Here is a 26,119-nt window from a genome sequence, read left to right as displayed (position 1 = left end):
TGAATGGAGGGAGATTTTTCTTCATGATTTTTCTTTACAAATGATCGTGGACTCAATGCAGCCTCTGAAGCTGTGAGGGAGGTGGGGTAGCTCAATGAGCAAAGGGAGAAAGTCCCTCCCGTGTGTTCACAGGGACTATTTGTGCGACCTGTGGCAGAGCACTGCGAGCTGTCTGATCAGTCACAGACAGACACACTCTAACGTGGTGATGTCATTCTGGTGCTCTTTGAAAAGGACAACAACGGTTTTTCATTCATTGCAGCAAATAAGATGGAATCGTCTTGGAGAAAAAGAAGGGAAGGAATTGACTTTATTCTCAAGTCTAAGTATGTGCAGGAAAGACCCCAAAGCTGGTCATAACAGACAGGATTTTTGTTTAATTTTTTTAGTAAAGCTTTTTATTTACAAAGCACGCAGAATTTAATACAAGATCCAGACGCTGTAGCTCTGACACCCTAGGTAGTGCGCCTGCTCAGAAGGAAACCTACGGATTCCCTTTCTCCGCAAAGTCCCCTGGACTCCATTTCCCAGAAGCACTTTGGAACCTTCCCGCGCCGATTGCGGCCCTTGAGCACTCGAAGGATTCTGGGAGTTGTAGTTCTGCATCTTAGTGCAGGAGGAGTTTTGCGATCCTTAAAGTGAGTGGTCGAACAGGTGAGTGGATGCGCCCTCAGGGGGTCCCTGCTCCTTAGGTGGGCTTCAGGGAAGGACCAGACTGTGCCGATATGTTGCGACAGGCCCAGGGATGAGCTACGCCTGTGTGTAGGCAAGGGGGGAGGCTGTAAGACTTGTCGGGGAGCCCAGGCGTCCCGTACGCCCCTTTCCATCTCCCCCATCGGTGGATGTGCGCGTTCCGCCTCTCCTGCCCCTGCTTCGCACTTCGCAGGGGGTGAGGGAGGTCTCCTGGGGGCTCCCCTGCCTTGGACTCTCCGCCGTGCCCAGATCAGGTGGGCCTGTAGCACAGGTGAGCGCCCTTCCCGTGCCCCGGCAGGTGCTAGATGCGGATGCCCGAGTGAGCCCCGTGGCAAATGTAGAATTAGAGAGCCGGGACTCGTGGGGAGGGGGAAGGGGGGCAACCAGCGCCAGCCTTAGGATCGGTGAGCCCGTAGTTCAAAGCCCTTCTGGGATGCGTAGGAGCGATGCCATCCTGCGCAAGTCACCGACTCCCTTTCAGCCTCGATGTCCTTATCTGCGAAATGAGAACAGGAGCACACCCCCTCCCTCCCCTCATCCCCGGGGACGTTACTGGCTCGAAATAGATAACAGACGTCGAGTCTCTTGATATAAATTAGGCTGATTACTATTATTTTCGAGGGCAGCACGCACTCCGGTCTTCTGAGTGGAAGTCCCAGGCTCTCCCTTCCCCTTTGGGTGGGTCATGTTTCCACTCCAATTATCTTTTCTCTCTGTTTCCTATTGCTTTAAAATCCCATTTTTTTCGTGGCAAGGGGAGTGGGCAAGGTTTGAATGGCATTTCTTCCCTGGCTTGGAGCGGAGCGGATTTCTTGGCACTTTTCCGGCTCAGCCCGCCAATCCGCAGCCTTTGCGGGCTTGTTGCTCACGCTTTCTTTCTCATCCCTTAGTTCTCCATTGGCATGGTTCTGCCCTTCATTAAGAAAGGTGACGACAAGAGGAAGAAGCAATGGCTTCCGTGGTTCTGAAAGCCAACTGCCAGGTGAGATATAGATTATTCCCTCCCTCCTGAACGCTGCCTTTCCCCCAAGTGTGGAAAGATTTTTTTGTCTTTGTGCTTGGACTTTGTCTTATTGGGAGCCTTGAGCATTGATTATTATTAATAGCTCCAAATTGGGCTATTTTTTAAAAAATAAAATAAAATAAATCTCATAGACCATCAGAACTCAAAGGAATTTTGCAATCCAATTTCCTTATTTAATACATGAGGAAATTGATGCATTCAATACATGAGGAAACATGAGAATCAATTTATTTCCAGTACTGTTTCAGTATTTGGACATTCTCTCCTGGACTAATGTTCTCCTAAAAAGAAGCCCCAAATTTTATATGTTCAATGAGACATCACAACTACCTAGTTTATATAGTATAAGAACAAGAATCCCATCAACAATATAGCATTCTGGAGTTTGACATGCCCTGCGCTTTTTAAAATGTATTCATTAATTTTGATAAATTGTCTCTATCTTTTATCCCTCCCTCAACAGTGTCATTGGATATTGCTTTTCCTGATGCTTTCTATTATCAACCACTCTTGCTCGGTTAAGATTCCTTGTATTAAAGGTTTCTGCCATGTTTCTGCCTCTGCAAAGGTTCTTTCCGATTCCTTTAATATAATGATACTGTAATAATAATATACTTTCCTTCACTTCCATATCCCCGAATCCCTGGCTTCCTTTAGAGTACAGCACAGGAGTCAATCACCAACTACAGTTGTTAGTGTTTTCTTCCTACAAAAATCATCATATTTACTGTTCTATATTTCTCTATCTCTGCAACTTCTCCATGTCTATCTCTCTACTTATACATACATGTATATATATACTGTTTCCCCTCAGTAGATTGAAAGTTCCATAAGGGTGAACACCATTTAATTTTTGTTGTATATGCTCAGTGCTTGGCACATAATAGGGGTGGGGGAGGGGGCAGCTAAGTAAATGGATGGAGTACCGAGCCTGAAGATTATATTGAGAAACTGTGGCTTTCTCTTTCTTTCTGGCTGTTTGCAGTATTTTTTTCTTAACTTGGAAACTCTGAATTTTGGCTATGATATTCCTAGGAGTTTTCATTTGGGGGTTTCTGTCAGAAGATTACAGATGGCCCCTTTCTCTTTCCATTTTGCCCTTTGGTTCTTTGAGATACAAGCAGTTTTCTTTTAAGATTTCTTGCAATAGTATGTCTAGCCCTCAGCCCCCCTCTTATTGTTGTGGCATTCAAACAATCTAATGATTATTAATATTTTTCTCTTGATCTCTTTTCTGTTAATTTTTTTTCTATAAAATATATTTTCTTCTTAGATTTCCTCTTTTTGACTGTTTAATGTTTCTTGTTGTCATTTATTGGATTACTTGCCATCTGGGGGAAGGGGAAAATTGGGACACAAGGTTTTGCAAGGGTCAATAGTGAAAAATTATCCATGAATATGTTTTGAAATAAAAAGCTTTAATTTTTAAAAAAAAATATATATTTCTTATTGTCTCATGAAGTCATTGGCTCCTATTTCATTCATTCTAGTTTTTAGGGAATTTGTTGTTTGAGAAAGGATTTGTACCTCTTGTGCCAAGTGTTTAATTCCCTTTCTATTACTTTTCTTCATTTTCTTCTCATAATTCTCTCATTATCCTCATAATAACTCTCATTTCTTTTGTTTTCCCCTAAAGTACTCTCATTTAATTTCTTTTTTTTTAATTTGTTGTTGTTATTGTTGCAAGGAGATCAAAGTTAAATGATTTACCCGGAGTCAAATAGCAAGTAAGTGTCAAGTGGCTGAGGCTGGATTTGAACTCAGGTTCTCCTGGCACCAGTGCTGCTGCTCTCTCCACTTTGCTCCTCTATCTAGCTGCCTCTCTCCTAGCATTAAAAAAAATTTCAAACTCCCTCTTTTATATAAGTTGTAGCTGTTTGTGCTCAAGCTGTATTTGTTCTCAGGCTTTACTTGTAATAACAATAATTGCATTTATTTGGCAATGACATGTGTCGGGCATGATGGTAAGTGCTTGACAAATATCTTATTGTTCTCCTCTCCATGATCCTGGGAGGTAGATGTTATTATCCTCATTTCTCCAGTGAGGAAATTGAGGCAAACAGGTAGGTGAGATTATTTGCCCAGGGTCACACAGATAGGGAATAGCCAAGGCTGAATTTGAACACAGATTTTCGAGGTTGAGTGCTCCATCCTCTGCATCACTTCGCTGTGTCAGGATATAGATACTTTGGAGGCATTCTCATCCGATTTTGTACCTCGAGCTTCCCTGATTGATGGCTTTTTATGGTGGGAAGCTTTTTAATTTGTTCATTCTTCCAGACAGCTTCCTAGTTTTGGACTGGACATTAAGGTTGGGGTCTGCTCGCTTCTGGGAGGCAAAGTCGGAGCTACTTCTGTTGCTGCTTTCTAGAGATGTTCATCCTCATCTTATTCTAGGATCTCAGAGACAGCCTGAGGATCTGCAAATTTCCAGCATTCCCAAAGTGGTCTCATCCAGGGCAAAGACTGCTGCCCTCTGGTCTGAGCTGGGTTTGGAACTGACAGAGTATAGACTGTAACTGAGCTCAGCCACTATCAGCCAGCTAGAAAGCTCTGTTTGGTTTACAGTGAAGGAGCTGTAGGCTCCCCTTTGGCCTTAGTTATTCCTCTGCAGACCAAGCTAGATCATAGATTTGAGACCCTAATTCTTGGAGTCTGAAGCAAACCACTGCTGATTATTTCTGAACACCTCCTTCTCTGTACACTGCTGGAGCCTTCCTATCCAGGAATGTCACCTCTAAGTTCAGGGCACTTCCAAAGGCTACCCTGGAACCATGATCCAAATCTGAGGAGTGGGCCACACAGCTACTAGGTGCCCTGGTACAGGCCTTCCTTTCCCTGAGGCCCTGAGGACTGGTCTCCTTAAATGGAGGTTTGGAGAAGGAAGAAAGAGAGGGAGGGGGGAAGAGAGAGAGGGAAGGAGAAAGAAAGGAAGGTGGAAAGAAGAGACAAAGGAAGGGGAGGAAGGAAAGAAGGGTGAAGGAAGGAGGGAAGGATGGAGGGAGGGAGGAAGGAAAGAGGGAAGTAAAGGAGTAAGGGAAGGAGAGAAGAATGGAGAAAGAAAGGAAAGAAGGAAGGGAAGGAGGATGAGAAGGAAGGAAAGAAAGATGGAAGAAGAAAGGAAGAAAAAAGGAGAGAGGCAAGCATTTATTAGATGCTTACTAAATTCCAGGCACTTTGCTAAGAGCTTTACAAAATTCACATTCAGTCTTTATCACAACCCTGGAAGATAAATGCTATCATTCCCATTTTGCAGTTGAGGAAATGAGTGGAAATTAAGTGATGTTCTGGGATCACCCCGCTGATAAGTGCCTGAGGTTAGATCTGCCCAGCATCTTGTTGCAGGCCCAGTGCTCTCTCTGTCTACAGAGCCCCCCAGCTGCCTCTGGGAGGAAATGTCCACGCAGATGGGGAGGCAGCCAGAACAGGGGATGCTTCCATTCTATGAATTTTAAAGTAGAGCGAGCTTCCAGGAGAGGCAGAGAAAGTCTAGGAAGGTCCACGCTGGAGGGGATCTGATTGTTGGAAGTCTGGGGAGAAAAGGAATCTCCATGTCATAGGAATTTTTACCAGGGATGGTAGCCCTTACAGAGATGTTGGTAGAGTCAGGATGAGAGTCATTATGAGAGTAATGGTGGAAGTGAGGATGATAAACAGCCCTTGTGAGGGTGATGGCAAGAACAATACAGAATGCAAAAAAAATTTGGGTACCAGGTACTAAAGTCATTTAGGATGGTAGAGCTGGAGATGGCAGCAGAGAGTAGAGAACAGTATATAGAATGGATATACTTAGTGGGCAGCATGATCTTAGAATATAAAGAAATGGAGAGAGATTGGTAAATTTGCAACCTCCCACATGGGAGCAAGGAATGGGCTTCCTCTTCCCTCTTGAGTCCTGGAGGCCCCTAGGACCAAGCTCCCTGAGAATCTGGCAGGGTTTAGGAACAGCAGAGGATTGTTAAAAGTGAAGAAGCTTCAGAATGAAAGGAGTTTCCCCCAGTGAGTTGGGGCTTCCACTGGGCACAGCTGGAAATAAAAGCGAGAAGAGGATAGTGTTTGTAGTGCTGTAGTTATTCCTCTCGATCCCCAAAGCCCCATTGCAGGCCTTTATTACTATGAACTTGGAGGATGTGATATCGTAACACATTTTGAAATCCTTGTAGTCTTCTCTCCAGTCTATCCTCCCTCCTATGTTTATTTTGAGCTTCCTTTGGTACTGCCCTGATTGCATTTCTCCTGTAATCGATGAACTCCCTCTTGAATACTAAATACCATCTAATTGTAAGGAGCTCTCTGTGGCTTTAATGCTTTTCCTACTCCTGTCTCTGTTTATAGCTGACCAATTATTTAATCCAACACAAACGATAGCTCTTACCTAAAGAGTCCTTGATCCTACCCACCCCATCTCTTCCTGCTCCAGTTAGACATTACTTCTTCCCTTGGACATTATAAAGTATTTATTTTGTACCTGTCTGGGGTTCTTCTCATCTTTCATTTTAGATGCTACTTATTTATGCAGATGTCATTTCCTGTAATATGTGAGGAAGTATGTAAGGGCAGGGGTGATACTTTATCTTTTTATCCCATCAAGGATCTGTCTCATTGTTCTTTGTATATAGTTTCTACTATAGGTGCTTTAAGATCTTTATGTAATTAACTGCTAGAGTACCAGGTTCTGTGGAAATCTGACTCTGGAAAGTAACAGATTGGGTAAGAGATCTGGGTCACGTGAATGGCAGGAGTTGGAAGAGACAACTACCTAAATACATTATTTGTTTCCTGTTGAATTCTGCTTCACACAGTGACCAGTAATGGAGCATTGTATCTATATTGATCTATTTAGAAATTAATGTATATAATATGGTTATTGATGTCAGAGGTGTGTATCTAATAAAATGATGTATATTGATTATGGCTGTTAGGTGGGTGGAGTGGATAGTCTTGCTAGCCATGGAGTCAGGTGTTCTCAATTCAAATCTGGTTCTGGATACATACTAGTTATGTGACCCTAGACAAGTTACTTAACTCTGTTTGCCTCAGTTTCCTCATTTGTAAAAGAGCTGGAGAAGGAAGTGGCAAACCAGAACATCTTGACCAAGAAATCCCCAAATTGGATCATGAAGAGTCAAACATGACTATAAATGTCTGAACAATAATGTTGACTATATTTGTATTGAGTAGGGAATGATGGCTGGCTTGGGACACACTTTGAAAAATGGGTTTGGAAGGATGAAAATGAACATTCAAGCAAAACTTTATGTATTGCTAAAGCACATAAATGAGTTCTCAAATATTTAGTGTATTATTTTTCAAAATGCTCAGTGCCATAAGGACCAGTCCCAATACCTCTTATCAACTTTACATATCCTCGATGGGTCATGTATTGGGTGGTCTTGTATTGAAAAGAAATGTATTTGTTTCAGAAACTACTGACATTCAAAGATGTGGCTGTTGACTTCACACAGGAAGAGTGGAAGCAACTGAACCCTGATCAGAGAGATCTGTACAGGGATGTGATGCTGGAGAACTACAAAAACCTGGTCTTTCTTGGTAAGAAAGGCTTTCCCTTGTAAATCAGAGCCTCCACATTCTCAATTGCTAAAAGCTGTGGTATATCTGAATTGTGGACAAGAGATTTAGCTTGGTTTTGAAAGATATTTAATAATGGATAATGTAAGGATATTGCTAAATCCTTTGGGGTCAAGAGACAGGATGTTTCTGCTTCTTGGTTCCAAATGACAAGCCTTTTATTTTCTAAACTGAAAACACACAGCCTTATTCTGCTGATCTTGACTCAATTTTCCTTAGTTTTCACTCACCCCAGGTTAAAGATTACTCTGTAATATACTAGTAAATATACCCTGAAGATTATAAAGTTTCCTTCTTCATCGAAGGATTGAGTCAAGGGGCCTGTTTCTTTTGGAACCAAATCAACTTTGACCCCCTAGCCTGCTGCCAAGTTGCTTCCTGTTGAATGCAATTGAGAATATATCACAGAGGTCTTTGGAACTGCAGTCTCTCTTCCTAAAATCCCATCTTTTATTGAAAAAGAAAAACCCCTAAGATTGTATGGTGGGACAGCTCAATTCTAAACCCTCTTCCATCTCCTTCCCATGAGCAGGTCTCCTCATTTTTCAACCAGATGTGATCCACCAGTTGGAGAATGGTGAAGTACCCTGGAGTCCAGAGGAAGAGGTCTCAAGAAGTTCTTGTTCAGGTGAGTGAGTGGCAACCAAGCAGACAACAGACATTGAAGAAAATGGCCCTGCTCTTCAGGCATGAGAGAGCCCTTTCTGGAGACTGTAGAGGAATAATGTCACCCAAATAGAAAGGGGGATCCCTGACCCCTTCCTAAGGATCCCTGCAGGCCACATAGTAACTCGGCTCTAAGATATATACTTTGTTTTATTATGTTTTCATTTTCTTGCTTCAATATTTCCCAGTTACATTTTAATCTGGGTCAGGCCACATTTGGGATTGTTTTGGGCTGACATCTCTGTTGTAGAGATCCCTGTCTGCCCAGAGTTTCCTGGGGACTTTCTCTTTAAGAAAATGGTTTCCTAATATCTCCCCCTCTCCATTTTCTCATTCTCCAATTGATAGGGTACAGCTTCTAGGGGAAATATAGAAGTGATCCTGAGATCTCCCGACCTTAGAGTACTGTTCTAACAGTCTGTCTGTCAATGATTCGAAAGTCTTCTGGCCTTAGGATAGTCCTACTAACATTGCTGCTGGTTAGTAATCACCAAGTTTCTGAGACAAGAGTGAACAGATCACCCCTCAAACCTACCTGTAAGCCATATAATTAGCAAATAAGTAACATGAAGCTTTGATCTAATTTTGTCCTCTAAATTTATCTTCTTTCTCCTGATTCTTTGCGAATTCCTTTTGGAACTTAGCCCACTTCAATTGGCCTTATAAGCCCACTTAAATTGGCTTTACAATTACAATAAATTTTGCCCCTTAACTTGGAGATGGGTTCAAGCCTGTAAATTCTTTTGAGAAACCTCATGATACTGGTCTGCAACCCCAACCTTTTGGGGTCTCCTTTTGAACCTAAACACAAATTTCCTCTTTGCATGATTATTTCCTCCTTTGATTTCCCTCTTTTCTTTTGAATTCAGTAGCATTTACTATATTCCTACTCTATGCAAAGTATTGTTTTCTGTCTCTCCCTCTTGCAGGCTCCTTTCCTTCTTTCAAATGCACTACTGTGACCTGGTTTATTTGTTTGTTTGTTTTCCAAAAGAAAAGAGGTTAAAAAGCATCTTTGATTGACCCTGTTCTCATGTAGTTAGTAAGTATCATTACCAAGAATTCCAACTAGTGTTCTGACTTCTTGGACACTTTCTTCAGAGTTACATAGGAAGTAATTGAGCCATCGAGACTTCTGACCTCATGGTCTTTTATAATCTTTTCATACTGTTTGGAAAACTTTTATCCTTCATGATACTGTCTCTTTTCCATTTGAGACACTGTCCTTTTGCTCTTAGCTCTTGAATTGTTTGATTTTTGCTTTATAAAATCATTTCTCCATCTCCCAAAGCTTCTCTCCAAAGTCATCTTTACTCAAGTCCTTTAGTATCTGGTCTACACTAAGGATTCTCAATTTCATATCTTTAATCCTGACTTCTGTCATGAGCATTTAGTTCTTTGTTTGCATGCCTACAAGGCATGTCTGTTTGGATGACTTCCTCTCTCTGCAAGCACAGTATTTTCCAAAGGTAATCAGTGAGATCTCTCGCCTATTGGTGAGTTAGAGCACTATCTACCCCAAGCATGAGAAGATTTCTGTTTGGAAAAGGTGGATAAGTTTGTTCAAAAGGCTATGAAGGTACTTTGTGTGGCATATAAAACTTGGACAGACATGCCAAGGTCACCTACTGAATGCTGGGCCATGGCCAGTCATCTTGACCTTTTTCTGTTGGACTTTGATGACTCTGGAAGAGAGAGTGGGACTACTTTGTGCAACTCTGCCTCCCTTAAATCCATTTTACCTTTGAGTTAAGATATCACTCATGATGTCATTGGTGTTTGAAAATAAAGAACAAACACTTCTCAAACTAAACTTATCTATTCCAAATGTGTCTCCTTCCTGAATTTCCTCATTTCTGGCCCAAGCACGAATAATCTTCTATACTATGAAACTTGTTCATCCCCTCTTTCCCATTAGTTATCAAATCCATTTGTTTGATCCTTTGCTGTGCCTCTTGAACTCGTTATCTATTCTTGTGGCTTTAGCCCCCTCCAATTCCCCATCTTCTTGTAATCCATGTGCAATGGGGTGCTAAACCTCCATTTTTCCTCTTTCATCCAACTCTCATCACCCAACCTGCACTTACTCTAGCAAATCAATATTTTCCCCAGAAGAAGGTGGCCATGTTGTTAAAATTCACTCTTAGATTACAAGGGGGTAATGCTGTTGGGGGATAGTGTACTTCCACTACTTATAACTATAGTGTCTATGCTCCTCAATGCTGTGCTTCCTGTTTAACAAATAAGCCAAGAGGACACTGTTAACTCTTTATCAGAAATATTCACTAGATGAAAAGTATCAATAAAATTAAACATTAAACATAAATTCCATCCATAAACACAGGCCACATTTTCAGTGATGACCTTAGCAACTGTGGGGACAAGTAGGCACAAACTTAGAGTCAAAACAATTTGCATGTAAGGGATACATACACCCAGAGCACCTCATAACTATGAACCATGACCCTTGTTGGCCTTTTTCTCTTTCAGATAGTCAGCTCTTCAGTCTACTTGTGAACAGAACTGTTGCTCTTTGGGGCCTCTCAGCCCTTCTGCTGCTTAGGGCCTCTTTTCTGTCAGTTGTTTTCCTGGGCTGCCAAGGCAATGTTAAACTCTCTCAGCTAAACAAAAACCCTACATTTGGGATCTTATAGAGCCCTTCCTGGTCAGCTCTTTTGTCCAGGCTTTGAGGTATTTCTACTTGTACAACATATAATTGAAAAAGCAGAGAGAAGTAGAAACTTGTTCCCCCATACAACAAAATTTCCCCACTAATCAGCTCTTTTAGGCAACCAATCACTGTGAAGACTCTAAAGTCTTCCTTCTCAGACCCATTCAGAGTTCTGCTTTTGCATAGGGCAGACCTACTCCAAAGCAGGATCTTTCATGTGAAATGACTCACTTCCATTCTATGATGAACCAAAATTCATATATCTGTCTCCCAAGTCACTAAGCAGAATAGTCATCAGAATAAATAGTTCTAGTTATCCAAGTTTTTTTCCTGATTTCCATCTTAAGCTCTCTATCCATCATATATAAATTAGTTGTTAGGAAAATGGATATTTCAGCCAACTTTATTCTGAATGAGTGTCCTTTCCCTATAGGCTGATTTGTCAATGTTTCTCAAGCAACATTTTGTAAGGACACAAGATATGTAGATATACTATCCTGTCAGCTACACCAATTCTAAGACCTAATGAAAGGGGGCTGATCAATTTTCCCTTGATATACCAATTGTAGGGACTCAGACCTCCAAGACAATATTGAGATACAGAAGAAACAGGGGTCCAAGCCAGATTGGTAGTAAATATATGTAAATGTATTATGATTAATTGGGTTAATGGCATTTTCTCATGAGATTCAGTCCTTAGTTGCAAGATGACAGAATGATACAATGATACCCATCCCAACCCAAGGTCAGGGCAAGTATTATTTAGAACCAGAAACTGAACAAAGAAAGCAAATAGTCAGGGATAGTACAAGGTCTAGTGTAAGTATCTCATGAAATAATTGGAGCTTCTTTGCTGTTTATAGTTATTCAAGGTAGTTTATGGTCTTTTGTGGAGTCATAGGACCCGTTTCCACTCTGGTTACTAATATACACAGTTTTGTTTGTCTTGATCAATTTAATTACCCACTCGGCAGAGGACAACCTTTTACCCACTCAGATGTGTCATTCATTCATTCCACGAGCCGCTCCTAGGTGCCAGACACTGTACTAGTCAGTAGATATATAAAAACTTGTTATTTCTTCTTCTTGTCTCTTCATTGTAGTATTGTGCTTTATTCTGAGCATCAGATTTCAGCAACAATACTGGTAAGCTAGGGAACGGGCCAGAATGGCAAAGAGCTTTGTGTATATGTCATATGAAGATCAACCAGAGGAAGAAGGGATGTTAGGACCCACTAAATAGATTCAATTGGGGGAGACAGGGCATGAGAGCTGATTTCAAGTACCTTTTTCTCCATGCTGGTAAAGGGCAGAATGGAGAAAGTAGGTGGAAATTGCAGAGAGACACATTTATGCTTGATATAAGAAAGGTTCCTAAAAGAGCTTCCCCAAAGTGAAGAAAGCTACTTCTGGGAAAATGAGTTTCCCTGGAAGTCTGAAAAGCAAAAGTAGAATAATTACTTGCTATTGTTGATGTTCAGTCGCTCTTGACTCTGTGATCCCAATTGGAGTATTTTTGGCAAAGATACTAGAATGGTTCGCCATTTTCTTTTCCAATTCACTTTACAGATGAGGAAACTGAGGCAAGCAGAGTGAAATGGTGTAGGTGAGATACCAATTGTGATGTTGCCATAGCAACAAAAGATGTGGACCAAATGTTGAGTTTGATATAGGCACCAAATGCCAGGGTTTGGTCACATGAAGAATTCATAGTGGCCATTCTCTTTGGCAAAAGGTAGGGTTTTTTTGTTTTAAGAAAAGAGGCTACAGACAAAAAGATAAAATAGGTGCCAGGAGTGGTAAGTATGAAATAAAATTGGAATAGCATATAGTAAGGAAAGGGATTTTAATAACCAGTGATGGAAAAGATAATTTCCCTAGTGAAACTTGTAATCAGTCAGGAGAAAGGAAACATCCCATAAGGTTGGACTATGCCTTTAGCTGGCAGCACCCTAAAAGAGTTAGTTAGCTATAAAAAGAAGAAATACACTATGAGGCATAATGGTGGTTAAGAGGGGAGATACCATGAAGCGTGGTGGGGGGGGGGGGTCAGAAGAGGGACGCCATGACTCATGGGAGAGGAGTAAGGGAAAAACACTATTTTTTGTGTATTTTTTTTAATATTTCAGCCAACTTTACTCTGAATGAGTGTCCTTGCCCTATAGGCTGCTTTGTTGCTTTTTTTGCTTTGGAGGGAAGTTTTGGGAGATGGAGAAAATGATTTTAAAAAGCAAAAATCAGAGGCAGAGTTTTGTGATGCAAAGATGGCATGGGCCATAGATAGATTGATAAGGAAAATTTAACTTCAGAGACATGATTGGGATTTCTGACAGGACATGGCACTTTCTGCCCTATGGCCCCAGTCTTCCCCCAACCCTTTGAGTATATTGTAAAAGGGATTCTTAGTGAAGTATGAATTGAACCATTTGGACTCTGAGATCCCTTGAAGTTTAGAGATTCTTTACTAATTTGCCAAGTTGTTTTTCTTAATGATAATAATTGCTAACATTTATGTAACACTTTTAAGATTTGAAGGGTACTTAACATATATTCTTTCTTTACAACAGTACTATGAGATAAGTGCCAGTATTATCTCCAATTTACAGGTGAGGAAACTGAGGCTGACAGATTAATTGACTTATAGTCACTCAGTAAAATGCTAGAGGCAGGATTTATTCCTAAATTTTCCTGTCTGAGTCTAGCCCTTTGTTACTCCTTTCTTTGTTTTTCATAATGATATTTTATTTTCCCAATTACATATAAAGATAATTTTTAACATTCATTTAAAAATGTTTTTGAGTTCCAAATTTTTTCCTTTCGTCCCTCACCTTTCCCTTCCCTGAAACAGTAATTTAATATAGATTACACATGTGCAATCATGCAAGATATATTTCCATATCAGTCATGTTGTAAAAGAAGAAATGGATTGAAAGGGGGAAAAATGGAAAAAAAATCACTCCTTTCTTTGAAAAAGGTTTTATTTAGATTTTCTTTTTTTAAGTACTGTTGTCATATCACAATAAATTCCTTTTACCCTCAGTTCTCAGAAGCCCTCTCCCTTATAACGAGTACAATTTGGTAACCAACCAATACATTGACCATCTTTAAAATAGTGTATTCTGTACCTATTGCCTATTGCCAGTTTATCACTAAGGGGTAGTATAATGCACCATTAAAATTCTTGGAAGCTCCCATTGGTCAATGCATGATCAGAATTCTGAATTCTCTCAGCATTTGTTTTTTTGTTTTGTTATTTTTTACCTTTTATCTGTATTATAGTAATTTCATGAACTATTTTTTTGGTTCTATTTGCATTGTTCTGAAAGAGAAGACATGATTAAATATCTCTGAATTCTTCATAGTCCTACATTGTTAGTATTCCATTATATTCATATAATACAGTTTGTTCAAGTGTTTTCCAAAAAAATGAGAACCCATTTTCCTTTCTGATTGATAAATGCTGCCATACATATTTGGTTTATGCAGAATTTTCATTCTCTGACTTTCTTGGAACAGGCACTTTGTAGTGCTTTCAGTGATAAAGCTTTGATGAGCACTTACTATGTGCTAGGCAGTGGGGGGTAAGCATTATAGAAGCGTTAAAGAGTATAAACAGGTTAGTGATCTTTGTAATGTAATTTTTAGAAGACTTTAAAATCCATTTCCTCAAGATCCCCACTCAGAAATTTACAGTATTTTTTTCCTACAGGTCCAATCTGAGTCCATTTCACTGTTGGAAGTGCTTAGGCTTTCTCAGCCCAACATTCTGAATTCTGCCTCAGCCCTACTCTTTCTTCTTACACATTTGTTTTCTTTCCATGCTGTTGCCTCTCTCCCTTTGCAATGGCATCTGCTTATTTTCTGTGCTCATCCTTTCTACTCTCTTTCTTGACTATAGCTTTAATTGTTAGTTCACATATATTTCTTATATATGCTCCCCAAAGCAACAATAGCAGCTTTACTTTCTCCTGTTAACACCTCCAAAACCCAGCCTTTTCCTTGTCTCAAATGATGTTGTGGCCTGAGAAACTCCCAATAGCTGAAGTAAATGTAATACTTTGTGAAAAGAAAAGATGTAGGATTAGTACAGTTTATTCCTACTGTCTATTAATTTAAGTATCAATTAGTTGATATTAGTGAAAATAAATTAATTTTTTTACAATTCATTTTACTTTACTATTTTATTTATTAATAGAAGTTATGTATATTTACATGGTAATTAAGGTTTCTAAAGCACTCACAATAGCCTCATGAACATGATAGTGTAAATTTCCTTCTTCCTATGTGTTTTCTTGGCAATAAAACTAAAGCTTAATTTGAGTCTAATGATTTGTTATAGTTACCTAAATCCATGATGATGTTAAGTTTGTTTTCTCTTTTAAAATTTATTTTATTCTGTTTTATTCCATTTGTATGCCATCATTTGTTTAGATATTCCTCAGTTTATAGGGAGGAATGTTTGTTGGTTTCCACTTCTTTGCCACAAAACCCTGCTATAAATACTTTTGTACGTATAGGATCTTTTCCTGTTTCTTTCATCTTTTTGGATTATAGACCTGGTGGTAGTCTGTCTAGGTCAAAGGTATGCATAGTTTAGTGAGTTTGGGGGCATAATTCCAAATCGTTTTCCAGAATGGCTATACCAATTCATAGTTCCTACAATGCTGCATTAACAGACTTGTTTTCCCACAACCCATATTCTATATTCTACTTCCATAGTTCCCTGATTTTGCAAAGAAGGAAGTAAATAAATATTTAATAACCACTGTGCTAAGCACTTTACAAGTATTATTTCATTTGATCTTTTTTTAAAATAACTTTTTATTGACAGAACCCATGCCAGGGTAATTTTTTTACAGCATTATCCCTTGTACTCACTTCTGTTCTGATTTTTTTCCCTCCCTCCCTTTACCCCCTCCCCCAGATGGCAAGCAGTCCTTTACATGTTGAATAGGTTACAGTATATCCTAGATACAATATATGTGTGCAGAACCAAACAGTTTTCTTGTTGCACAGGGAGAATTGGATTCAGAAGGTATAAATAACCCGGGAAGAAAAACAAAAATGCAAGTAGTTTATATTCATTTCCCAGTGATTCTTCTTTGGGTGTAGCTGCTTCTGTACATCCTTGATCCATTGAAACTGAATTAGCTCTCTTTATCAAAGAGATCCACTTCCATCAAAATACATCCTCAAACAGTATGGTTGTTGAGGTATATAATGATCTCCTAGTTCTGCTCATTTCTCTTAGCATCAGTTCATGTAAGTCTCACCAGTCCACTCTGTATTCCTCCTGCTGGTCATTCCTTACAGAACGATAGTATTCCATAACGTTCATATGCCACAATTTACTCAACCATTCTCCAAATGATGGGCATCCATTCATTTTCCAGCTTCTAGCCACTACAAACAGGGCCGCCACAAACATTTTGGCACATACAGGTCCCTTTCCCTTCTTTAGTATCTCTTTGGGATATAAACCCAGTAGAAACACTGCTGGATCAAAGGGTATGCCCAGTTTGATAACTTTTTGAGCATAGTTCCAAATTGCTCTCCAGAATGGCTGGATGTGTTCACAATTCCACCAACAATGTATCAGTGTCCCTATTTTCCCACATCTCCTCCAACATCATTTGATCTTTACAACAACTCTGAGAGGTAGGTGCTATTATTATCTCCAATTTATAGTTGAAGAAATTGAGGCAAATAGGTTAAATGACTTGCTTCGGCACACAACTACTAAGTACCTGAGATAGAATTTGAATTTGGGTCTTCCTGATTCCTAGCTCAGAATTCTATCCAATGAGCCACTTAGCTGCTTCTAAGGGAATGGCTAAGTGAGATTATTATAAGCTTTTGTAAAAAATTTAAATTGTTTTTATTCTAAACTTAAACACTCTCCCCCCCGAAAAAGATCATTACCATATACAAAGCAGAACACAAGAGAATTTTTCTATAAAACTGTGAATCTCCATTTTATACTTTTTGTTTTTTAAAAATTACTCAATAAATTCTATATTATTTTCAAAACTATCTTCCTTTTTTATTCTATGTATTTTAAAAAATGTTTCCTACCTCAGTCTGCCCCTAGTCATACTATTGGTATTTTCTGATACTGTCTCTTTTGTCATTTCTAAAGATATAATAGTTTCTATTACATCCATATATCACAATTTGTTTAACCATTCCCATTGTCCAAAAGGCAATCTAAAGCATCCCCTTATTAACCTTTCAGCTTTTGGCATGTGTAATTCTGGGTGTGGAAGACCCCTATAGTTTTTCACTAGATTTTATGATCATTATTCAATCTAGTATAAAATCAAGGTTTTGTTGGAGTAGATATGGGCACTAGGTGCTTCTCATTCAAATACCTAACTTGGCAGGAAATCCATGCTTGATCATTATCATTTCACAGTATTCAGTTTCAGTTGTTTTGATGTTCTTTCTGTCTATATTGCTGTCATCCTTCTATATCATTTTCTTCATTCTGCTCACTTCATTTTGCACCCATTCATGTAAATCTTCCCATGGTTCTCTGTATCTCATATCATTGTATAGCATCTACCATTCTATTATATATCCATATTATGTTTTTTTTTAGCCAATCCCCAGATAGTGTGATCTATCTTTTTTTTTTTTTTAACAATTTTTGGTGATAAGAAAGTGCTATTACTATGAGTATTTTGCTGTATATGGTATTTGCTTTCTATCATTGACTGCCTTAGGATTTATGTCTATCAGTATGATCTCTGGGTCAACTTAATTTTCTTATAACTTTCAAGAATGATGAATAAATCTAAGTTGGAAAGCCCCTAAAGCCTTAAGCCTGTCCAGTCTAATCTGTGTAGGAATTTGCTGTGTGCTACTGATTACTTTGCCTCTCTTTGAATACTTTCAGTTCTGGAGCTATCCCTCTTTTGTGAAATAACCAATTTACATTTTAAACTACTCTTAAAAATTAGAATGTTCTTGCTTTATATTGAAACAAAAATTGATCTCCCTGTAACTTTTATGTTGGTCCTAACTACAGCTTCTTGTGAACCTGAAAATTGTTAGAATAAATAGAAGTGAGCCTTAGCAGTGCAATCAGAAATGACAAGAACAAGTATATGGCCATCATGTTAATATAGCCTGCATTTTTTTAGCATTGGTAAGATCCTTGAATGAGTTTTGTTTTCTGGTCAAGAGGTTGAAAAAAATTAGAATTCACTGATTCTATAAAATAAGACCTTGAGAAGTGGCAACTGCATCTTAGAATATTAACGGTTACACAGATTTTAAAGATAGGAAGTGTTAGATTAAATCATCTTTTACTAGCTTTTGTTACACTCCATTGTAAGAGCGTCTCACTTCCATTTCTTAGTATACTTGAAATATGTTCTTTTCATCTCTGCAATTCAGTAGTCTTTTTTTTCCTCAAGGTTCAGTTTCAACACGACCTCTTCCTTGAAGTGTTCTTTAGAAAATCAGTCAATCAATATAAGCATCTGCTATATGCTGGACACTATACTAAAAACTGGGGATACAAAAAGAGACAAAAGGCAGTCCTAAGCCTTAAGGAGCTAATGATCTAATGAGATACTCACAATTTAATGAGAGACCCCAGATATATTCCTAAAGGTTCAGGGACTTTCTGTTTTTATATATTACATCCTTGCTGGGTAAATGGATCTCTCCTTTACCTCCTTTATATTATACCTTACATAAATTCTTATGGTATACAGTAAGCTTCTTGAGGATTGCTTTTTTTTGTTCCTTTATATTTTATCCTTAGCATCCAACACAGCAGGCAATTAAAAAACATTTATTTTTCTTTTAGTTTTGAATTAATTTTGATCTTTACCAAATTGACTTTCTGACAATATATAGACATTTGATATAGGAATGAATGAATCCCAAATCAATAACAAGTTATTTGCTATCAAAATTTCATTTCATTTTTTATACTATTTGGTGTTTGTCATGTATGATGCTTCCCAGATCTTGTCTCAAAAAAATAATTCATGGTCTATAGATGTGACAATCTTTCCTGAGCCATACTTTTAAACATGATTTCACCATCCTCCCATACGTCCACCATTACCCTGAAGTCACTAGTTAGAAAAGTGTTTGTGCATTTAATTTGCAGGATCTTCTTGGTGTTTTCAGAGAATTTCTTTCCTTTTGCAAATGCTTCAACATATAGTTGTGCAATTATTTGCATATGTCATTTTGGTTTATTTAATTTTTTGCAAATAAATTATTATGAACACTGCAACACATGATGCTAAAATATCTCATGATAGAAGTTTCTTGATTTCTTTGGATATATGATAAAACTAAACTCTACAGTTCCCCCTTTTTCCTTTCTAAGGAGATTGTGAGCCATTTCTCAGTGTCAGGGAAAAAAACAAAATACAAATGAGCAGTTCTGCTTTTTCTCTCTCATTAGTGATCAACCTTTCAAGACCAATCACAAGTCATTTCATTTTTCTCATCTTCCTCTTTTTTTCCTATATGTAGCTTAAAAAAATTTAAAGCCTGAGTTTCCTTATCTTGTTCACACAGAAAATATAGGGGCTATTCACAAGCCCCATCCATTACTGATGAGTATAGGAATTTGACCTGCTCAGCTTCGGACTTGGACCAATTCAAGTCTCTTTAGACAACCTGATGGCCCCCTTGCTTCCAGGGACTCATCATATTGTTGCTGAATTTATCATAGATACTTAATCTGTATAACCCATTCTGTTCAGAATTTCCAAGCTCAAGCAAGACACTAGCCTCGGTTTCTCTAATAGCATGTGCGTCCATGCCTGACTTGAAAAATTTTGGAGTTGTTCTTTCCTTTTCAGTACAGTTTTTCCAATCTTTAGAATTTGGGAACTATTCTCTTTGGACCACATCATGTCATTATATTCATTCTTTGTTGTCTGCCTTTAGCTAAATTAAACAGAATAGGTCTCCTAATTATTTTAAAATCTAAATTGGTTGATGAGCATCCAAAACAGCCTTGTGCTTTATTGAGAATTATTTCTTGTGCTTTTAGAATTTAATTCTTGATAGCCTACCATTCCTCATAGCTTGCTCTCCCCATAGAATTTTAAGTCAAAGAATGCTACCTATTTCTTCTCTGAATTGTTTGAATTATGCTTTTCCAAAATCTGATGTGCATGTGAGACTTTTGGGATTGTTTCTCTCTATTGATTGGACTAATTACTTCCCCTTAAGATTTCTATCATTCCCACCCTAGCAACCAATTTTTCCCTGTTGTTAAGAATAAGATTTCAAATAGAATTACTCTTGTTGGTTCCTCACTTTTTTCAAAATTAGCATTAAGCCATGTCAAGAAATGAAAACATTAGCTTTTCTGTTTTTAGAAGTGTATGGGGGAGGCCCTCCAGCTTCTTAGATGTCCAGATGATGGTGTCTCCTATCATCATATCCTGCCTGTTTCTCTGTAATTCTTGGGATCTGTTTCCCAAAGTCTTCATCTATTTGTTATCTCTAGGTGATCTGGACTGTACTCCAATGACAATATTGCTTATGTCTTTGCCTCAGTGGATCTTTACTAAATGATTTTTACCATGCTTCCCATCATTTCTATTTGCATATCTTCTCTACATAACTTGCTATTCTTTTTTCCTCTCTTACCTATTCTGTTTAATTTAGCTGAAGCATATCCTCAAATACCCATTTTCAGTGATTTCACAGAGATAACTCTGAATGAGATTTCAAAGCTTATCTTGTCCAAGGAAAGTACAGAAAAGAAAACTGAAAACTAGAGAGATTCTAATTATAACTATCTTCTCAATAAGTTTTTGTGATCTTTAATTGGCCAAATTTGTTTCCTTTATTTAAAATATTCAATTCACCTTGTTCATTATTTAGTACTTTGTGCATTTATATATAAACATCCAAAGCCATGGGTCTTATTGAGAGATTTGAACATAATAAATATGTTACTAAAATCTCAATACCTGATTTGTCCAGCATCCCCTCATCAATCAGTCAAGAAATGTTAGCACTGAAAAGAAATAACTTTTGTTTTGCAAAACTTGCTCTTCTTGGGTCTATTCTGAGTCTTTATGAACATTGCCTCCGGCTTATAAACTACTTGGTTGCTGGTAAATTCAAGAATTTGGCATTAGGCTTTAGGCATCTCATCTGTAGTCTGTAACGTAAATTCTCCCCCTTCTAAAAATTTAAACGGTTTGCATATTACAATGACTCCAGTGCCAGAGTACTGGGAATATATGGATAATAAGTATGACTTTAATCTGGCTGCCCATCTTTTCTTTCTCCATGAATGACAGTTAACAAGTTATACTGGAGAATGTTACTTAAGGCCAGATGGTGATTTATTAGCAATCCTACCTAATTTCCTCTATATTTGCAAGATCAGCAATTCTCCTTCAAAGAGGAGTATTCAGAAAATAGTGACAAGTAGTTTCTTTTCTTCTTGCTCCCCACTCCCAAGAATTGTAGGTTAATACTTTTTTGTTTCCTTCAGATTCTCTCATTCAGGAGATGTGTGAAACGGAGTCAGTTCCAAGACAGGGCATTTCTATGGGAAAGCCATCCAAGAAAAGACTTGCAAAGGATGATCCTAGGGATTACAAATTGACAGGAGACTGGGAGTGTGATAGCAGGTTACAAAGGCAGAAAGAAAACAAGGAAAGAAAATCCAGAAAAATGACCACCGATCACGGTGGTAATAAACTTGAGAGAAATTTCAGTCTGAGTTTAAGCCTTCCACAACAGAGAATTTCAAAAGGAAAAAGCATTTGTAAACATGGTGTTCTTGCCAAGAACTCCAAGCAGTTTTCCAGTCCCCTAAAGTGTTATAAAATCTCCTCAAATAAGAACTATTGTAGATATAATGCATGCAGGAAGTCTTTCAGTTACCACTCAGAAATTGGTCAGTATCATCGATCAGTCACTGGAGAAAAACCACATGGGAAATTTTTCAAGAAAACCTCACTTTGGAAGCATGACAGTATTCTTTCTCAAGAGAAATCCTTTGTATGCAGTGAGTGTGGGAAGGCCTTTAAAGAAAAAGGAAGACTTACAGAACATAAGAAAATTCACACAGGAGAGAAACCCTTTGAATGCAATGAGTGTGGGAAGACCTTCTACTACCCATCAAAACTTACTCTCCATAAGAGGATTCATACTGGAGAGAAACCCTTCAAATGTAATGAGTGTGGTAAAGCCTTCATAGACAAAGGAAGACTTACTGGACATAAGAAAATTCACACAGGAGAGAAACCCTATAAATGTCATGAGTGTGGGAAGGCTTTCTGTTACCGATCAAGTCTTATTGGACACAAGAGAATTCACACTGGAGAAAAACCCTTTGAATGCAATGAATGTGGAAAGGCCTTTTGTTACGCCTCAAGTCTTACTCTTCATAAGAGAATTCATACCAGAGAGAAACTATTTGAATGTAATGAGTGTGGGAAAGCTTTCTGCTATCCATCAAAGCTTATTTTCCATAAGAGAATTCATACTGGAGAGAAACCATTTGAATGTAATGAATGTGGGAAAGCCTTTATAGACAAAGGAAGACTAACTAAACATATTAAAATTCACATAGGAGAAAAACCATTTGAATGTAATGAGTGTGGGAAAGCTTTCACCTACCCATCAAAGCTTAATCTCCATATGAGAACTCATACTGGAGAGAAACCCTTTAAATGTAGTGAGTGTGTAAAGGCCTTCAATTGCAAAGCGAGTCTTACTAAACATAAGCTAATTCATACTGGAGAGAAGCCCTTTGAATGTAATGAGTGTGGAAGAAACTTCAGGCAAAGCTCAGCCCTTAGGAAGCATCGGAAACTTCACACTGGAGCCACCCTACATAAGATATTTCATACTGAAGAGAAGCCCTTTGAGTGTAATGAATGTGAGAAGACCTTCAAACACAAAGCAAATCTTATTGAACACAAGTTAATTCATACTGGAGAGAAGCCCTTTGAATGTAATGAATGTGGGAGAGGCTTTCGGCGACATTCATTACTTAGGAGACATCAGAGACTTCATACTAAAGAAGCTGTATTACGTTAGTGAATGTGGGAAAGCAATGACAACTTCACACATCAGGAGAATCCTTTGAATGTAATGACTGGGAAGGCCTATAGTTCTAGCTATTCCTTTTGTAAGCATTATAATTCACAATGGAGAGTTACCTTTTAGATGCAATAAAGGTGGAAGAACTTTCCACAGTGCTGATTTCTGGTCACCTTTTACTATACTGCTCACCCTCTGTTTTGGCTACTCCTCCAGTTTCTATCCTAGAGCCCCGTACTCCTGATTTGTGAGAATCTGCCTAATCTAATGTCTCTTAGGTCTAGCCCCCACATCATTCTCTGGGCATCTTCTACCAGATTCCTGACTCTTCTCCTTCCTTCTGCTTTCCTCATCTAAGTCTGAATGTTCATCTGTTGCACACCCCTGTTCCTGAAAGGAACAGGTGGCTTCCTAGATCCTGTTTACTGTCTTTCCTCATTAGAATGGGAGCTCTTGGAGTATAGACTATCTTGCTTTTTGCACTTGTATCACTAGCACTTAGTACAGAACTTGGCGATTTTAGCACCTAATAAGTACTTGTTCATGTACACTTTCTTTTAGAAATCACAAGAAACCTCATACCAATAGAAACAATATTAAGGAAATGGATGCAGGAAAATCTTTAGCCATAATCCATACTTAGGAATCTTGAAAAAATCAAACTAGCTAGGGACGATGTCAACAAATAAATGTGAAAAAGCTTTTTAGCAACAATTCATGAGCCATTAGAAAATTGATGGTGGAGAAATCATATGAATAGAATAAATTTGGAAAGGCTTTGGATAATCACTTCATAGAGACTGGGACTTTTACAGAACTTCAGGATTGAAAGAAACTTCTTGGGGGGCCATCTAATCCAATGAATGCCTGAACACGAATCCTTCTACAAGTGTACTCATCTGACCTTTTTTGGAAACTTGTAATGATGCAACTTATTTTGGCTTGTGATGTAAGGCACTGGTCAAAAACGAATTTCTGCCAAACTTTTTTCCAATGGAATACCATATTTTTTCGAAAAAGAAAATTGGAAAGAGAAGGACCTTTCAAATAAATGGTTTGGGGGCAAAATCATTATCAAATACGGAATGGAGGAAATCATAAAAGATAAACATTTTGACAACCTAAAATTAAAATGTTTTTGCCTGAGCAAAATCATTTAAAATAATGAGAAGCCTGTTTGAGAAAAAAATTTCATGAAACAACCAAAAAAGTCTGAGATCCAAGACACAGAGATGAATGGTCACAGATATGCAGTTTTCCAGAGAAGAAACACAAATGATCAACAACAATATGAAATTATTCATTTGATTTTGCCCAGACATTTGATTGGTGTAGATTGTTGATTCTGTAAATTACAGTATTAAACACCGAACACTTAACGGTTAAATAACTAACACTTGGGGGGCAGCTAGGTGATGCAGTGGATAGAGCATTAGTCCCGAAGTCAGGAGGACTTGAGTTCAAATCTGACCGCAGATCCTTAACACTTCCTAGCTGTGTGATCTGGGCAAGTCACTTAACCCCAATTGTCTCAGCAAAAACAAAAACAAAAAAAAAAACTAACACATGCTTTCACAGAGTCAGAGGCAAGATTTGAACTCAAGATTTTTCTGATTCAAGATGGCCTGGCTCTCTTGCTACTACATAGTTTTGTCTCTCGGTCAACTAACATTTATTAAATTCTTACTATGTACTAAGCACTTGTGGATAGAAAAAAAGGCAAAATACCTTTTCTGTGATTCAGGAGTTTAGTGTCTAATAGAGGGACCATCATGCAAATATCTATGTAAAAATAGAGGATATAAAAAATAAAAATACAGAATTTATTTGAAGTAATCAACAGAGACAAGGCACTAGCCTTAAGAGGAATTGGGAAAGTTATCTTGTAGATGGTGGGACTTTATCTGAGACCTGAAGGAAGCTAGGGAAGTCAAGAGACAGATGTGATGGGAGAAAATTCTAGGCATGAAAGACAGCCAGACAAAGTACCTAGAATCTGGAAATAAAGCATCCAGGAAGCCAGTGTCACTATATTGAAAAGCATCCATATTTTGGGGGAGGGAGAGGAGAAAAAAAGAGGTATGAGTTAGTGTAAGCTATAAGTAGACTCTCAGATGAGAAAATACTCCACAGTTCTTCTAATAACAGAAAGTAAGTTAAAATTACTATGAATTTCCACCTTACACCTACCAAATTGACAAAGATGTATTAAGTACAGAAATAATCAACGTTGAAGAAACCATGAGAAGATGGGGACCACATTAAACTATCTGGCTTCCCACACATTCTGTTAGTTTAACCCTTCTGGAAAACAAATTGAACATAGGCTATAAAACAGTTCAAGTACAGGTAATTGTTTGTGTCCTTTGACCCAGTGATGTCATAACAGGAGTCAAAGACAGAAAATATCAAAATGTGTATGTCATTTTTCTGTGATAACAAAAAACTTGAAACAAAGTAGGTGCCCGTCAGGTGAAGAATAGCTCAAATATCATATTTGTCTTTTATGTGCTGTTATTTGTATGTTGCTCCTGTGCTATAATGTGAGAGTTTCTTCAAGGCAGGGACTGTGTTTTTACCTTGTGTTCAGCTCAGTGTTTGGCACATAGTACTCAGTAAATGCTGTTGATTGAATTTTTGACCTATGAATGTAATGGAATATTGTGGCATAAGAAATGATGAATATGAAGAATTTGGAGGAAATTAAGAAGATTTATATAAATCTAGGAAGATTAAAGTAAGCAGAACTAAGAACAATATGAATGGTGACCATGGTGATGTAAAGGAAAACAGCTTTTAAAAGATATCAGAAGTCAACTCAACTCAATAGCCAGCTGAAGTATTGACACAGAAACATACTTTTCTACCCATTAGAAGAGGGGGGTGGTCAATGATGGGTGTAAATCAATCAATAAACATTTATTAAGTGCCTACTTGTACCAGGCACTGTCATGTTATCATATGTGGTTAATGAAAGTCTGTTACCAAAGGGATCTGTTGGGGGGAAGACGGTTATTGAGAAATGAGAGGGATTCTTTTTTTTTTTTAAAGATTTTCTAGCGAGAGATATCTCACTACCTCTTGAAATAGCCTATTCCACTTTTGGATAACTAGTTGTTTGGACACCATATCAAAATTTCACTTATTGCAACTTCTATCCATTACTTCCTGTACTCTTTACCCAACTGGGAGTGATATTCCTAAGACACAAGCTTTATGTCATTCTATTTCCACTGCCCCTCTTGCCACTAGGATCAAATCAAATTTTTGTTTATTATTTAAAGTTCTTTACAGACAGGTCTCAACTTGCCAAAATAAGCTTTTTCAAATTTATTTTACTTACTCATGTTTTTTTCTAATTACATGAAAATTACATTTTCTCCCTTCCTTTCTTTCCTCCCTCTTCCCCAAGACAGCAAACAATC

At 38.2% G+C, this 26,119-nt stretch overlaps 1 protein-coding gene across 1 annotated transcript; it reads left to right on the top strand.

Annotated features, from left to right (window-relative positions):
- Nucleotides 1-1,274: 1,274 nt before the first annotated feature.
- LOC127556652 (zinc finger protein 883-like) lies at nt 1,275-25,654 on the top strand. Its single transcript, XM_051989926.1, has 4 exons — nt 1,275-1,675; nt 7,141-7,267; nt 7,839-7,934; nt 21,136-25,654. Exons 1-4 carry the CDS (start codon nt 1,643-1,645, stop codon nt 22,689-22,691), a joined length of 1,812 nt encoding a protein of 603 aa, XP_051845886.1. The 5' UTR covers nt 1,275-1,642; the 3' UTR covers nt 22,692-25,654.
- Nucleotides 25,655-26,119: the final 465 nt, after the last annotated feature.

The sequence above is a fragment of the Antechinus flavipes genome, chromosome 3, assembly GCF_016432865.1.
Source record: "Antechinus flavipes isolate AdamAnt ecotype Samford, QLD, Australia chromosome 3, AdamAnt_v2, whole genome shotgun sequence".
Classification (NCBI taxonomy): domain Eukaryota; kingdom Metazoa; phylum Chordata; class Mammalia; order Dasyuromorphia; family Dasyuridae; genus Antechinus; species Antechinus flavipes.
This window is presented reverse-complemented; position numbering and strand designations above follow the sequence as displayed.

Coding starts and splice junctions, on each gene's coding strand:
- LOC127556652 (XM_051989926.1), top strand. CDS start 1,643: ATGGCTTCCGTGGTTCTGAAAGCCAACTGCCAG. Junction 1,676..7,140: donor TTCTGAAAGCCAACTGCCAG/GTGAGATATAGA, acceptor TATTTGTTTCAG/AAACTACTGACATTCAAAGA. Junction 7,935..21,135: donor CTCAAGAAGTTCTTGTTCAG/GTGAGTGAGTGG, acceptor TGTTTCCTTCAG/ATTCTCTCATTCAGGAGATG.